At 39.0% G+C, this 17323-nt stretch overlaps 1 protein-coding gene across 2 annotated transcripts; it reads right to left on the reverse strand.

The window, feature by feature from the left end:
- Positions 1-2977: 2977 nt before the first annotated feature.
- pdcd6ip (programmed cell death 6 interacting protein) lies at positions 2978-17298 on the reverse strand. Of its 2 annotated transcripts, none has more exons than XM_053613039.1 (18): positions 16956-17298; positions 13052-13100; positions 12884-12953; positions 12616-12743; positions 12342-12495; positions 10904-11004; positions 10389-10505; positions 10006-10228; positions 9071-9194; positions 8388-8565; positions 8163-8274; positions 7837-8006; positions 7492-7740; positions 7106-7240; positions 6678-6772; positions 5009-5129; positions 4704-4912; positions 2978-3702 (listed from the first exon to the last, which is right to left on the reverse strand). In XM_053613039.1, exons 1-18 carry the CDS (start codon positions 17159-17161, stop codon positions 3537-3539), a joined length of 2607 nt encoding a protein of 868 aa, XP_053469014.1. In that variant the 5' UTR covers positions 17162-17298; the 3' UTR covers positions 2978-3536. The 2 variants fall into 2 exon arrangements, with proteins under 2 accessions (XP_053469014.1, XP_053469013.1); XM_053613038.1 differs by having other exon boundaries at positions 10389-10520.
- Between the last annotated feature and the right edge of the window lie 25 nt (positions 17299-17323).

Raw genomic sequence — 17323 nt, forward strand, 5'->3', positions numbered from 1 at the left:
AATAGGTATATAGTTTTGTGTGAAGAATGGACAGACCCACATGGACAGACCCTCTCAACCTAATGTTAAAGCAAACAATCCATTCAGTAATACGTCAAATAAAACTGCAGAGCTGAAAATATATCAACAGAAGCCTGGAATGAATAAACTATCGAGATCCATTGAATGTCAATACTGTCTAAATGTACGATTATACGTTTGAGTAATAATTATATGATTATAAGATTGAGAAATACTTTAAAAATACTTGGAGTTACTTATAAATCATGCTGTTTAAAATGTAGGACTGCTGACACATGGCCAAAATATTAAAAGACTGTTGGCTGCATTTACTGTAAATGACCCCTGAGCTAGCATCCGCCTGGGAATAAAATGTCCAGACTAGCACATGCCCAACCTACACGCGCACACACGCGCACACACACACACACACACACAGGCTTGTCTGTCAGAGTTTTTTTGTGTGTTATTTAACCACACACACACACACACACACACACACACACACAGCTGGAGCGTCACGGCTCCTCTGGTGACACTTTCCTGTACTGAGTATTGATGAGTCATCTGAGATATCACGGTTTCTAAAAGGTTAAGAGGTCACACTGGATAAAGATACATATAGTACAGAACTGACACTTCCACAAAAATGTAGCACCTGCCTCTCATTCTTCCTCCCACGCTTAAACATACACACACTGCATCCCTCAGTAAATCTCTCAGCAGATCCACAGAGAATTCCCGCTCCAGTGTTTACAGTAAGCACAGGGCGAGGTGGGGAAAGACGGTTCATTTAAACACCTGCGCTTTTATTCCACTTTTGGTAACCGATACAGGGTTTTGGCAGTAGCATTGTCACCAGGAAATAACTGGTGCCCTGATGTTAACTACTGTGAAGGCAACAAAACAGAGATGCAGAGAAGTTGCTGACGATGTGAGCACAACTACTGAATTGTAGGCTTCATCTTGAGGTGTGTAGTGTAATTGGAGCGCTCAACAAATTTTGAAAAGAGACTGTCTATCCTCTAAATTAGAATCGATTAACCACTGGGGATCATTGTTTGTTGGGTCGTGAGATCTTTTCTGTCATGAGTGCTAATGACCAATTAGAACTGTATATTTGCAATGTTTAGGGCAATAGTGACCGCTATCGTCGAATCTTGTTAATATCTCCAGGTTTACGCAAACGGCCGTAAGTAAAAGGCTGACGTCATTTATTAGCTTTCCAATCATAGACCGCAATCAAGATCTCTTTACGTAGCTGCTCTTACTTCTACACTAACTCTATGCACCTTGCTAATCTGAACACAATTCAGTGTCTGGGAAAATGAGAAGAAGAAGAAAAAAAAACCCACAACAACAACAAAAACTAACAAAAAACCCCTCCTTTAAAAAAAAAAAAAAGTATGTAGTCAATTCAGAAACTCGTACTTTGAAGGCAGAAAAATGCATTTGCAAGTACAACCCGGACTATATTAAGTACTGTATTACTGTTACAACGGACGAAAAACCAGTGTGTTAAGCATTATTAAATGACAGGTGGGCCATGTATGACTGCCATTCAAAAAACTCATTTGCAATGGGCAAAAGGATGAGAACCCCTGTTCTAAATAATGCAGAGGACAGACAATGACAAATCATATTACAAAAACAGTATTTGGAACAGGATGCACAGTGGCCAAATGGGTAACATTGCTGCCTTCCAGCTCTAGGGTCCTAGGGTGACTGACTGTGTGGAGTTTCTGTGCACGTTCTCTCCACGTTTGCACAAGTTTTCTCTGGTTTTCTCCCATCTCCCCCACAAAAAAGCCATTAGGTGGACCAGCTAAAGTAACACGTGTGTGTGTGTGTGTGTGTTGCCCTACAGTGGACTGGTGTGCCATCCAGAGTGTATTCCCATTTAATGTTCCCAGGATAGGCTCTAGATCCTCCAAGACCCTGATCAGGAGAAAGTGGTTACTGAAAGTGAGCGAGTGATAGAGAAGGACCATTCTCTTGCAGTGCACCTGCTAGTTTCTTTATTTTAGAAATCAATTTACATTCTCGTTTACATTTTACATTCGTAATTCTAATTTTAAATGATCTCCTGAGGCAGAGTTTTAGCAATGGCTGGCTCAGTTGGTGGAACAGGACTTTCCAAAGCTAACATCCAGCAACTCATCATTAGGCAGAATTAGGGTTACAATTTATGTGACAAACAGTAAAATAACTGACTCATCAGAATAAAATCACTTACCTAACTTCCTCTATAGCCTACCTACATATCCTGTGAAATGGGTGTTGGAATTTTAGCAAGGTGTGTTATGTGGATTCATGGGTGTGATGTGAAGATTAGGTAAAGGGAATAACAAAGTGACTGGTCATTTTACACTACAAGATGAATGTTCAATGTGTCACTGATCACTGCAACATATTCACACAAGCAAACAAGTGATGACAGGCACATGACAGGAATGTGGTGAAGGCTTGACATTTGTCCCAAATGTTTGCGTTTACATACTCGTGCGGACATGTACACCTCATGCACTTCAGATACATCACCAAAGTATGAAGATAACGAAGCATCACAGCTCTTAGGGTGTCATTCCTTTGAGCAGATATTTTACTGACATGTTTTAATGGCCCAGTCTTTAAATGGGACTTCCATATTTAATTCTGAACTAATCTCCAGCCTTAAATTTCCATAAGAACTTGCCATACTCAATACAGTCTCACCCAACATGAATATGACAAAGCTTGGCTACAGCAACCTCATCTCTTCATGCATCTGTAATTAATGCACTAGAAAAAAAAGGAAAAGAAAAAAAAGAAAGAAGATATGTACATGTATTTTAAACCCACTCCCTGAAAAGCAGCCTTATTCCAGCATTGCTGTAATCAAACACACACAACTTTAATATAGTAGTGCAGAAAAAGAACAGCTACAAACATTGCTTTACCAGAATTAAACTTGTACAGAGAGAGAAAGTAAACTGTATTTTAGCATCAGACAGGCTTTAATTACATAACAAGAGAGAAACAAAAGGTTTCTTCAAAGAACAGGTACATGTCAGGTGTTATTCACTGTTTAGTTAAACTGTCCCATTCCCAAAATGCTGATTGTAGGATGAACAGAGAGAGGTATGGTTACAATATTATTATTTCTTCCCCTAATGATTATCTTCATCATCTGGATATGAAAACATCTACATAAATGTGTTAGAGTATTTCTATTCAAGATTTGTTACAAAAATAAGGTATACACAGCAGCAGGCAGGCAGCCAGCAGCGTGACTTTGGGTATGAGTAGGAGAATCAGAAAGCTCACAAACAGAGCACAGCATCATTCTGAACCTTAAAGGAGAGTGGGCATGGGTTTAGCAGGGCAAATCCCATTGGTCCTTCTAGTGTTCTAATTTTTGCCCACAGGAAGTCAGGTGTTAAAAGACAGGGAGGAGGAGTGGAGAGTGTTAGAGATTAAATGTAAGAGGAAGGAGTGCTAGTATATCAGGAGCAGCATGGCTGTAGCTGGCTGTGTGGGCTCAGGGTAAATGTTGCCTACTGCTGGGGGTAGTAGGGCTGTTGCTGGGGTGGTTGTTGAGGATACGGGTAAGGCTGCTGGACAGGAGCACCTCCAGGGTAACCAGCCTGCCCCTGAGTAGGATAGGGCATGTAGGGCATGCCATACCCATAGGGGTTATACCCCATCGGCATTTGATAAAACCTGAGGAAGATAAACACAAATGCAGACAGAGCCATTGTAAGTTTTATGTACATCATCATCATCTCACATTATCCAAGTGTTATTAGGAATTATTAAGATTACCCCTGAACATTTTGAGCAGTACATTCAGAAGGCAGTTTGAAATAGTTGCTATGAGATTTTCTTCTACTTTTCAAAAGCTCCCTACTGACTCTCAAAACGTTTTTAAAAAATATTTTCAAACTAAATATTTCATACATGTATGAACAGCTCCAGGTGACTATTTTCTGCTGGAGTGAACTTTAGTTTAAGTGTTAACAGGCAACATGAATGAACCAAAGCCCAAACTGGTCATAGTTGGAAGTCATCATAACAGTCTGATTAATCAGCAAATAGGAACAAACAACGAGGCAAAAACACTGAACAAAAGCTGAGAAAACCCCACCCAAAACAGTACAGTTCAACAGAAAAGTATCACATAACTCTACTGGTTTGTCTGAGCACACTGACGAGATGTTAGCCAAAGACTTGCTGCTCATTTTGTTAAGGGCACAAACATGATACCCTACATCAAAGACATTAAGACAAGGTTACAGAAAGTTGTCCCCTTCCTGGGATTTTGGGTATTCCCTCATTTTCTATTTTTTAATACATCCTATGCATATCAGTGTTTTATAATGATGCAATTAACCGGCTAATTAGCTTTTAAGTTAAATTACACTTGCACTTTTAAACCTAGTTAAGTCACAATTTCAGGGAACATGGGACTGGGCAAACACACTGGAGATCTTGAGCACTAATTTGTTAATCACTAACATTACATTAGCTATTTAGCTAGCTTAGCATAGGTACAGTGGCTAAACGATTCGGAGAACCACATGACCATTAATCATTAATATGCTCAATTATTTGAATAATTTGAATAGATCTGGAGTACTTTAGAGTTATGAACAAACAAACAAACAAACAAAGAGGAAAAAAAAGAGTGGGGAGAGAAAGAGGTGGAGAGAGATCATATATACCCGGGATAGCCCTGATAAGAGGGGTAGGGTGGTCCTTGAGCCTGTGATGGTGCAATGGGTGGTGCCACAGGTGGGGGATTGGAGCTGAAAGAAGGCGGGACTTGGCTGTCAGGCACTGAGCTGGTGGTGCTGCTACTGGCGGCCTGTGTACTCAAGTTGGGTGGTGGTGGTCTTGCTGGAGGTTGGGCTTTAGCTTGAGGCTGCACTGGCTTTAACGCACAAACAAAAACAGTCACATCATAACCAGAGAAAACAATTATTTGATTTGTTATCTGATTGGCTGACAGCTCTGATTGGAAACTCACAAACACGGTCCGCGGAGCAGGGGTGGGGCCTCCTGCAGCAGGGGCCGGGTTATTGGACTGGTAAGCTGGGACGTTAAACGAAGGAGCGCTTGGCTCACGAGCAATACTCTGCTGCAACTCCCTGTCAATAAAACATCAATTCATGAGGAATTTTACTCTTAATTAAAAAAATCCTTTTATGCAAGAGAAAATCTGTGCCTCTGATTATTAGCCTTAATTGTGGGCAGTAACTTAGTGTAGTAAAATTAGGTTTGGCAGCCCATTGGTTTTAGTTACGACTGGCATAAATGCAGCATTTATTAAAGTGTTTTTCTCTTCCCCATGTGCGGTCTCATTTCAGCACTTATGTTTAGGTAACCTAATCCAATCACCTTTAATTTCTAACTAAATTAATCATATTTATACATTTTCCATATGCAGGGTATCAGCACTTTAATTAAATTTAATACTTTTTATTACCACATTCAAGACATTTCCAAAACAATTTTAAAGACCTGCACGTCACTTCAATCATCCTACACGATACATCAGCTGTAATGGGTTGTGTTTGTGCATATACATACATTTCTGGGTTTAAGTAAACTATAGCAGGGCAAACTTCTACAGAGGGATATGGGAGACCAGAGCAAATATACTTTTTGTATTACCATTTGCTCAAACAGTGAAAGAAAAGAACTCCAGTATTTCCTTTCCATGACTTTCCAAGAGAGGAAAAAAATATAGAGAGATGGATTACGGTAGTAAGAAGAGAAAAATATGTAACATTTACCATCACTCCCTCAGCAGCTGTATTAGAAATCCCCTCGCAGCAGTGTTTACGAGTTGTTTTGTAATTTAATGACAGAGTAATGTAACAAATAGTGTCATAATTGTACATAGTTTTTTGTAAAGAAGTAAAAAAATTTATATTATATACAAATAAAAATATCTAAAACATTTGCTATTTTGTAATATTAATATTGCACTGAATGATAATACATTTTTATTTGGGGTACACATAGTAATAACAATAGTAATATATTTCTGACTTAATTCACTTTTATGTGTTAGACCTTGTGGCTTTTATTTTGTCCTCTGTTTAGTTGGCAACAGTTTTTTGAAATTCACTTCTCATTATCAATCAGCTGAAATGCTGTAATCCTCTGCCCACAAAGATGTTTGAGATTACGCTAAGGTAAAACCGAAATGAATCTGTTGTGTATTGTGTCTAAATGCAGGTTATAAGTGACTCGAACTCACAGCACAGACAGAGCGTTCATGTGGAGCGGTGTTTACTGTGAACCGAGCCGTTCTAAAACACTGATGAGCCTCACACACACACTCTGAGTGCAACACAGTCACACGGGTTTATCATCTCAAACAGCAACCAGCCAAAATAAAATCCAAATCTGCTTTACGGTGTCAGTGTTGCATTTTTAAGATCTTCGAAACATGAATTTAAGACATTTTAATGCTAATTAAGGCCTTATTTCTACATTAAGGAATTTTTGACATTTTAAGGACCTGCGGACACCCTGATATGGGAAAGTAGCTAAATGTAATATATTTTTATTTATTTATTTATTTTTACAGTGGAGAGAATTATTAAAAAAAACAAACAAAAAAAAGCATATGCCTAGTATCTTCAGCACCCCTTGTTAAATGATCTTTCAGACACAAGGGTACTTACTTGAGCAGCTCCTCCCTCTCAGTCTTGCGAGCAAAAACAATGTCACTGCACTTATTCTGGAATTTCAGCAGGATTTCAGTTAAATCATTGTAGAACTGTTTGGAATGGAGAAAGAGAGAAGAAGAAGAAAAGAAGGCTTGTTAACATTTGTTAACATAAAGCTGATCATCAGTAAAGGAGACATTCAGGAAAGCTTTTGTTATGTGTAACATTTCTGTTTATCAAAGACAAAAGTGTCTGCCATTTCCGACAGGAGGATAAATGATATTTGATTACTCTACATTAATGACAAACTCCCCCTCTCCTAGCAGTTAACTGATTTATCTGTCCATTAACTAACCTGGCATGTGAGAAATCCTGTTCATAATGTTCCAGTGTAATGTGCATATTTAACATGTCATGAGAATAACATTGTGCTTGTGTGTTACCTTAGTGCCCTCTTTGAGATTGGAGCTGATCTCAATGTAGCTATCATGAGCTGAGGCCAGTTTCTTCAACACATCGTCCCTGTGGTTGGCCTCAGTGTTAGACTGCTTGAGTGCCGCAAACTCCTGATGAGATGTCTGAGATAGACAAGCAAAAATTAGGGGAAAAAGGGCAATCCACCTAACTACAACAATAATTCAGTGGTCATTCAACTAGTGTATTGCTAGTTTAAAAAAAAATAATAATAATAATAAAAAATAATAATAAAAAAAAAAAATAAAAAAATAAAAAAAAAGAAGGGGTGGGGGTTAGATACACGTACTATAATGTCCTGCACAGGATATGTGCTACTAGTTTGTTGCACCCAGATTCCTGCTAAAATGCCTACCTGTACTTGGGCCAGTATTTCCTCCTGGGAGCGGAGGTTCTGTTGAACGCGCTGTGTGTACGTGCCGTAGCGAGTGTCCAGTTCTGCAGTGGAAAGGGCCTCCTCATTAATGGCTCCATCTTGAGCCAAGGCAGTGAGGAACTTTGTCATCATGTCAAAGGTCACTGCCTTTATCTCTCCTTCCAGAACTTCACGATCTCGTTTGATCTCATCAAGCTGGACTAACTGAGCCTTCAATACGTTTACCACCTAAATAGCAGAGAATGGGATCCTGTGTAAAAGTACCATCAACAAGCCACAACTAATGCTAATATTTTAAGCATCTGTCAACAGTGTGTCTTTTACCTCGCTGCCCTGAAGAGTCTTGGCAGGGTTGGCTGACGGAATAGCAGAGCACAACTCGTTCTCTGGTTTGCACAGCAGTGCGATCATCTCACAGTGAGTGTTATAGCGCTCCTTTACCACCTGGTCAGCTTGCACAGCCTTATCCAATATGTTTCGGAAATTTCCACCTTCTACAATCCCAAACACACAGAGAAACAATTATACAAATTAATATATTTTTATGAGAAGTATGAATATTAGATATTCATTTGTGTGTACAGTAAGCTGGACCAAGTTAACCTCGCGTCTTATTGTGTGTGTGTGTGTGTGTGTGTGTGTGTGTTTACCTGCTCTGAGGGGTTTGTATAGGTCTCCAGATGGAGTTCTGTTCCACCGCTGGTTGAATTTGGCTCTGAGCTCATTGTCAGTTGCCTCTTCATCATTCAAAATCTTAAGAGACTATAAAATCAAGACGGGAGAAAAAATAAATGACCATGAACTGATAATAATTGACATGTCGCACACACAAAATGATATGAAAATGTAAAAGGAGGAAAGAAAGAAAAACGAACCTCATCCAGTATTTCTCGGTTTCTCTGCAGTAGTTCTGGTAGATCTTTGATCAGCTGCTCAATGCTGTTCAGGCCTCCCAGTTGGATCACAGCATGACTCTTCTCCAGGATGGACTGTGGGACTGAATCTCCAGAGAGATCCTCTAGCGCTGCTGGCAGGTTTAGAGAAGCCAACACCCTGACAAATCAGACAGAGCTAATTCAGTCAATAAAAATAATCAAACAGTTATCCAAATAACCAATTTCAGTAGAACCCACAAAATAAATAAATTACTACCATCTTCATATTCCCATCAATGTTATTATTCAATATATTTATGCTTAACTGGTTAACTGACATTTATCAGTTAGCTGATTCATAACACAGTATAGTATACAGAGTGTGGATAATGTACTGCTGTTACACAAAATCAATGACCAAATTCACAAATATGACAGTCCTGTGAAAACCACCTTCTCTTTATTTCTATTAAAAAGAACAGTGTATGTATATTATATATATATATATATATATATATATATATATATATATATATATATATATATATATATAAAATTATATATAATATTACATATTATATAACACATATTTACATTACATCTCAATTCAGTGAGAAAGTGACCTTGTTGCCTCTTCAGCAGCTTCTTGTCCACAGTAATTTACAAAGGTCATACAAACTCACCCGTTACAGAGGTTGGTCGCCTCTCTCAGACTGCCCACAAGTCTGTTGACCACATCGGCCTTTCTGGAACTGGCTATGCTCAAAGACTGCTGCACCAACATAGGCACCATCTTCTCAAAAAGATCTGAAAAAATAAAATCAAACGAACAACTTTTTATTAACTCATTAACACGTTCATTAAAACAAGGAATTTAAACACAGTGTAGCCTTTACAACAGGAAAAAAAAAAAAAGCTTAAATGATGAATAGAAATAATAAAATGATAATTCCTTAGATTTATATAGCGCTTTTCTAGGCACTCAAAGCGCTTTACATTGTATTTACATTGTCTCCTCAATCACCACCAGTGTGTAGCATCCACCTGGATGATGCGATGGCAGCCATAGTGCACCAGAACGCCCACCACACACCAGTTATTAGTGGAGAGGAGAGGAGAGTGGTGTAGCCAATTCGGGGATGGAGATTATTAGGGGGCCATGATAGATAAGGGCCCATGGGGGAATTTCACCTGATCTTGGTAATCTTAGCAAAAAACAAGTGAGTTATGTTACTTTTAGTTTGTTTCTTGTGGGAGTGTAGTAACTGCTACCACTTAGAGGCATGCATCAGCTTGCTGTCCGGATGAAAAATGGTTGTACCCAAATTGCATACAATGCACCATATAATTTATACATCATCACACATACACTAATCTTAATATGTTATAAATGCCAGTTAAATATGAAACTGCATTCTTTGTGTCTTTTTGAATGAGAACTGAACAATCATTGGACAACAATAGGACTGGTTCCATTAGGTTATTGACAATAGCTTGGATTTGTTGCATCATAAAGGAGCTAAATTACATTGGGGGAAAAATTGATATATAGTCAGCTTGTTTCTTAATAGTGTGATGTAAGGTTAGGAAATAAATAATTGCGCAGTCATTTACCGACCTGCAAACTTCTGGCTGAGCGGTACTTGAATGGCAGTTGCCTTGACGAGTGTTGCTTTGCCAATATGTTCCAGGTCTTTGACCTCAGGTACACGATCGTGGTAGATGAAGTCATTGTCTTTCTTAGCAGCTGTGAGAGCACGGCTGATCTTATCAGAGAGATCCTTAACGTTCACATACTCATCGTAGCGTGTGGCTACAGTCTTAACCAGCTCTGTGGCATGCTGCACAAATAAATAAATAAATAAATAAATACATACATACATACATACATACATACATACATTAGGCCATGTTCAAAATCAAGACAGATACTATATTTTGATAATCTAGCCCATGTAGCCGTCAATGCTTAATAACTTCCATTTCCCCCACAGCACACACCTGAAGACGTGCAATCTCCTCGCCAAAACGTTTCTTCTGTTTGGCCAGAGCTGACTGATGGAGCTCCGCGGTGGCTTGCATCATGCAGTGCTTGGCAGCCAAGACTGGAAGCACTTCCTGGAAATAAAAATACTGACCAGGGAGAGGCAACCACAAACACCACAGCAACCACGAACAAACACCACGAGCATCCACAAACGAGCACAGACACACAGCACAGGGCGCAGAAAGAGAGAACAGAAAAGCAAATCAGCACGCAACCTTCAGCAAACATCAACCAAACCTTCACACAGCGCTCATGCAGCATTCACACTCACAGATCAGTGGGAGGAAAGACAAAGGCAGAAACTAACATTCTTACACTGTGTGCATCTTATAGAACAACTACTGGCCATTAGAGACATGCACCCACTGTGGCTGCATGCATGATGTGTGATATTTGAATGACATCTACATTATTGTGTTCACCGTAACCCCTAGTGGTTAGATCTGGAATAGCAGATGACTGGGCATACCTTGGGCAGGTTCTCTTTGTACTGGCACTGCTTGAAAGCATCACCATAGAAGTCTGCAGTCTGATTGGCTAGCTTAGCAATGATGGCATCTTTCATCTTGTCTGTAGAGCAAGTCAAAGAAGCCAAATTAATGATAGACGCCAGGTACTAAACCTATAGATCAGTGTAATGTTAATTCACTTATTTACCTAATTATAAGTGCATGTATTCTATAGGTTAACACGAGTTAAATGAAACAGCTCTTAAATCACAATGTAGGACACAGAAAAGCAGATATTGACATTTATTATACTGATTAATAAAATTTTTGCATTTAACAAGTACTCCATACACTCACCGCCCACTTTAATAGGAACACCTCTACACCTGCTCACTCATGCAGTTTTCTAATCAGCAAATCATGTGGCACAATGCATAAAATCATGCAAATACAGGTCCTTCAGTTACTGTTCACATCAAACATCAGAATGGGGAAAAAAAACATCACTGTGACTTTAACCGTAGCATGGTTGTTGGTTCCAGATGGGCTGGTTTGAGTATTTCAGAAACTGCACATTTATATGCACATTTTTGTATGCAAACAAAACAATGCCATAACTAATAAGAAAAAAACAAACCGTCTAGCAGATGATGACAGTGGCAGTCAGTGAAGCAGAGAGTGGATTAGGAAGTCAGACAGTCGACTTTTTTTCTTTATTCTGAGGTTTGATACTTGACCAGAATCTGCATGATTTGCATTGCTCTGCTGCCACATGATTGGCTGAGTAAATAACTGCATGAATGTGCAGATGTTCCTAATAAAGTGGATGGTAGATGTCTGCATCACTATTTCTGGAAAAGCTAACACTTGCAAATGCTCGATTTGTCTTTGGACAGATTTTTGTTCACACACTTTTCACGATTTGTAAAATATACTTTCTAAAAAAAACTCCAGCATATCTTCACCATTTCTTTAGAAGCAATAGAACTGGATCCCTGAGTCTTTTGATTTCTGTTTGTGAGTCATCTTGCCATATTCAGCTGTGTGCTTTTTTGTCTTAATAGTGAACTAAATTGTATTGTATAATAACTGCCACAGCTTCTTTAAAAAAATTTTAAAAAGACAAGGTTTGAACCTGTTTTCGTTTGTATCTTTGTAAGTAACTAAACTGGCATAAAATAATGTGTAACTGGTTATTATGGGATTTTCAGTCAAACGAATACAGCTTTACTATGTTCGGGTCATGAGCGTAGCCTATATGGGCAATATAAATGTTATTTTCTATAAGAACGCACCTTGAGTCTGAACCCTGTGAACTAGATCACTATTATTACAGCCTATGAACCAAAAACGGTCAGGTTGTATTTTTCTAGCTTTAAACCACCTTTAATATCGGTGTGTAAAATGGACATGCATGATGTATTTCCCATACTGAGAGGTTACATCCCAGTTACACACCAGCAGTGGCTTTGATGACGAAGACCTCTTGTGCTTGGCTGAGCATGATCTGACTGAGCGTTCCCACTGTCTCTGGAGAAATATCCATAGTAGGCTCCCGATTAAGAGCAGACAGCACTGTGTCCTTTATGTGTGCAAATGCACCGCTCGCCAACTAAAAACAGAGGTGACAGTGTTACAGACACAAAAGACTTTTGTTCAAGTTTCACTTTAAATATTCAAGAAATGGATAATGGCTGATCTGCTGGCTTTGGGTCTAGACGAAAACACTCACCTGGTAGAACTTGGCAGCTGTCTTCAGTCCCTCGTCATTGTCCAGGTTCTGCTCTGAGGCGATCTGACTGGAGAGTGCCCCAATGTTAAACAACACACATGTTTTTTCATAGCCCACACTCGCCAATGCTGAAAAACACAAACCAAACTGGTCAAAATTGCACCGGTAGCACTTGTTCTGTAATTAAGGACAATATTTATGTGTCATGGTGGTTACTATATTCATTTCTATTATTGCATTTGAGGCTGTATGAGACAGTAAGACTTACCAAGTTTAACTGAGCCTCCAAAAAGAGATCCTTTATCAAAAGCATCTTTCCATGTGAACGTAAGACACAGCTGAAACACAAGTTACACTCAGTGTATATGCAGTGTAAGTGTAATTCATTTTAACATGCATGCGTTTGTGTAGACATGTATGTATGTATAAAAGTTACCTCTGGGAAAGGAAATTTAGGCTCGACTGAACATAGCTGATCATAGTATCTGTAGAGAGGGGAGGGGGAAAAAAAAAGCATGAAATAAACCTAAACAATAAATACTCTTCTTAATGTTAGAATGGACGAATGATTATAGCTATCAATAATGTACAACTGATTGGTCCCATTTATTCCCAATTCCAGTGTAGTTTATAAAATGGAACAGTAGCTATTTTTAATCGAGACAACAAACTGCAACTTCAGAGGCTAAAATCTGAGTCTGTGCGTCCCAAATCGCATACTTATGCACTATTCTACACCATTTTGTAGTATGGTGCATGTAGTGTGTTCACTCCGAAAATTCCAAGAAGAAGAAGAAGAAGAAGTGCACTTCAAGTATTCGGATGAGGATTTATTCAACCAAAAAAAATCAAGTGTGGAATGTTGGAAACTTCATGCACTCAATGGTTGCAGCTTTGCTTATGTATGGAAGAGGGCGGGGCTACCAGGCACTGTCGCTGGCTCAAATTTGCTCAAAATTTAAAAAAAAAAAAAAAAAAGGGAGTGAAAACGTGAGTAAATACAAAATCCACACTAAATCAAGGAGTAATTACTACATTTTGCCTTTGTGGGGCAGTAAGCTCCTTAAATGTTTACAATGCCAGCAGCCATAACCACAAATTACTATGTTGATTTTGGATCGTACGAACAAAATTCGCCTGTGAAGATGCAAATTACGCTTATTATTATTGTCAAAAAATGATATTGTTACAAATAATTATGTACTTAAGAGAAACAAATTTGAGGCAAAAATCTACACCCATGTCTTCAATGTACTCTAATTTGCCTACATTAAATCGAACACGTTATCTGCCTGATCTCGACTTGCTCCAGATGGCATGTGTTTATGATAATTTTACAAACTGATGGTCTGATCTTTTCCCTTCTTCCCAATTTACTTTATAATGTTTCTACATAAAACTACTATACCACTGCAGTATATGCATAACAGTGCATTTTCATTCTCAATAGCACTATTTGGACAGGACTAGTTTTCTAAATGTAGTTTGAGTTACACTTCTTATCACCCGACATTTTCGATTCCAAGTACCATGACGGGACTAACATCTGCATGTTTATTACAGAGGTGCGAGTGTCTGTTTTGTACATCTGGGTGTTGCAGAAGATCACGTGCTCAGGATGCAGGCATTGTGTGCATAAGTACTTTTAAATTTAAAAAGTACAATTTCTTAATTTATTGTTTTAATTTTATTTTCTTAAAATGTAGTTAAAAATAAACTTCACATGATTTTATAGAACTGGCTGCTTTTAATAATCACCTGACACTCATATTACAGTGGCCAATCTTAATTACATGATTTGGCTCTTCTTGTTGATTTTATTTTTTGTTTCTTCGCCGGGTAGCAAAAACATGTACATCCATACTGAACTGTACGCAGCAAGCAGAAAAACACACAAGAGCTTCTACGGTAGTTCACATTGGCCAAAACACATTATCTGCGATCACAAACATTCGCATTCGGACGGGATTAGCTTTCTCAGAGGATCACCGAGTTAGCTGAAAATCAGTAGGTAATTTGCTCGAGAATTTTTACAGCGGCTGGGTGAGAAAAACACAGACTTGGCAGATTCGAACGGGATTAAAATCATGAAGTACATCTGTGAAACATGAATTTCTCTAGTCCAGTCTGAATAGTGCTAATGACACATTGAGGAAACCAGAAAAACACATGACTCTCTAAATGTAACTTGGGCTTAAACGATCAGCGACACAAAAGGTTGCCGCTCCGGCTCATGTGACCGTGTGTCATTCGAAACCTTCTGACGTAATGTTAATAATGCATAAAAACTGATGTATGCTGATTCATTTGGTGAGGCATGCTGCCAAGCTTGTTGACAAGTTAGGAAAATTCCCCGCTCTGCTGCTACATGACCCCGTGTTCTGGGTTTCCACTGAAGGCGTGTCCGAGAAACTCCTCCTAATATAAACATAATACACCCTTTTTTTGGTGTATGTGATAATATACCCATTATCAATCTCAGTCTAGAACGAGGGCAGCAAACGAAACGACCCGTCATTACAGTGACACGCAGCTTATTCACAGTCCGGATGGGAGAAAAGAGCTGGGAATGTAATGGTGTGCGGTGGATTTATTCAACTGCAGAAAATATAACGTATGCACAGAAGAACAGGAAAGCAGTCAAACAAGTTGGGAATCATGAAACACACATTTCTGATGAGTCACTGCAGTGTTTAGTGTTTTCACAGCAATATGGGCAGTCACAACAATGCACATACAGTGTCTCTGGAGTAACGTTACACTCTTATTATCCCCGTTTCAGACACTTTTACTGTTCTGAGTTTTAAATATCCTCTCTTTTATCCCCAGATTTCTATCACATTCAAATTAGCTAAAGCATAAAGTCATAAGCACCAGACAGCAGCATCTGTGTTTTTTGTTTAACAAATTCAGATCTCATTTCCTATTTCCCCATCATGAAGCAATATTTAAATTACACCACATCTGAATTGTTACAAACATCCTACAAGTTCTGCTTAAATCACTACACCTTCTTCCTCTTTAAAACAAAGGTGTTGAAACCAAGCACGTCACACCGCTGAGCAGAAACAAGAGATATAAAGCTCAGTCTACGCCTAAAGAAACGCACGCTTTCTAATCAGCTAAGGTTTAATCACACCTACTTATCTTCTTCAAGTCTATTCAAGACTAATGGCTTAACATGACATCATGCACCCTGGCACAGAAAAACAGGAAGTTCTCCGAGTTTATTACTGGAGCTGTGTAGATCATTTCCCTGCCTAATAGTGGCGCTCTTCTAGACTGCTACATTTTACTTATCATCATCATCATCATCATAATGATAATAATGATAATAATAATAATAATAATAATAATAATACAGCTGTTTTCGCTGTCTCCAGCTTTCATGTACGAATTAAACTTCAGCTTCACTTTAGGATTAACATCTGTACCCCGTGTTTATCTGGCTGTCTAAGCTAAACTCCTTAAAACCGAAACTCAGTACGTGGAGAAGTTATAATTATCCAGCAGGCGGATTTTTATAGCTAGTTGGCAATTACGCAAATAACGTTCTGCGCATGCGCGTAGGAACCAAACGTTAAAATAACAGAAAGCGGGTATAATGTGTGTGATTTTAACAAACACACACACACACACACACACACACACACACACACACACATAATTCCCCTGATGCTAACTCGCTAACTACCTGAGCGGATAACTGCGGCACTCAGGGTTTAGGTGTGGCGTTTAAACACACACACAAATAAAAAGCCTTTTTTTTCCTACTATAAAATTTGACACGCTTTTAAAACCTCTACGCGTTAGGTTGTTTATGTAAATAAGCTAAGCATTTGAGACAAAACTTTTTTTTAATGTTTTTTTTTTTTAAATATAAAAGTTGTATCACAAACTCTTAGCCTACTTATCATCATTCCCGTAGTTAAGTGTCCAGCTGCATCGGACAGAACTTACCGATAGGTTATGCTAGCTTGCTAGTTAATTAGCTTTCATAGCTAGTTTAGCTTGCTAACTAGGCAGCTAGCACAACTGGCAAAACATAAACGCATCACTGAGACACAGAGACACGATTGATTGTTCATCACAGTACATATATAACTTGTATGCAAATTTAGCTAGAAGTTTCTACTTACTATCTGACAAAGCGAACAAACTCGATAGCGAGCTAATAAGCTACTGGGCATATCCGTTTATCCGGATCATATTACTGTAGCTAGCAGTAATGAGGGAAGGTAGAAAGGAGATTAATTACCTCTTGGAGCTTTTGTATGTTGTATGTAGACACGGATAAATATGTAACTCAGCTGTAGCTCGCTAGCATTAGCGCCACTCACCGTAGAAGGATCTCCAGCGAGCTCTCGTGTTTGTCCAGCGGCCTCCCCAACGCACTTTTTCGCAGTTTGTTTAACTCATCCACGGCGCGGAGATACTCTGTCTGCTCCTCACCCGCCGGATAAGCAGTCGCGATGAATTTCGACAGCGGTTTCACCAGGTCAACTTCTGAAGACTTCTTTAACGGGACAGAAATAAACGTCGCCATTTCGGCCCACAGGAATGCGCTTTATGGAGAACTGAGAGCAGCAGAGACACAAAAACACCACGGCGCTTTTACTTCCGGGATCTGCGCGAGCTGTCAGATGACGTCAGAAATAATTTTACGTTTGCGTGGTTGTTATGGTGAGCGTTAAACATGCGCAGCGTT

Source organism: Ictalurus furcatus, chromosome 24 (assembly GCF_023375685.1).
Source record: "Ictalurus furcatus strain D&B chromosome 24, Billie_1.0, whole genome shotgun sequence".
In the NCBI taxonomy this organism is placed as follows: Eukaryota; Metazoa; Chordata; class Actinopteri; order Siluriformes; family Ictaluridae; genus Ictalurus; species Ictalurus furcatus.

Excerpts from the sequence above, each read along its gene's own strand:
- pdcd6ip (XM_053613038.1), bottom strand. The coding sequence starts at position 17,161 with ATGGCGACGTTTATTTCTGTCCCGTTAAAGAAGTCTTCAGAAGTTGAC. Across the intron at positions 11,005-12,341 it reads CGTCATCAAAGCCACTGCTG|ACAAGATGAAAGATGCCATC; the intron begins GTGTGTAACTGG and ends CTTGCTCTACAG. Across the intron at positions 3,703-4,703 it reads TCTTATCAGGGCTATCCCGG|GTTTTATCAAATGCCGATGG; the intron begins GTATATATGATC and ends TATCTTCCTCAG.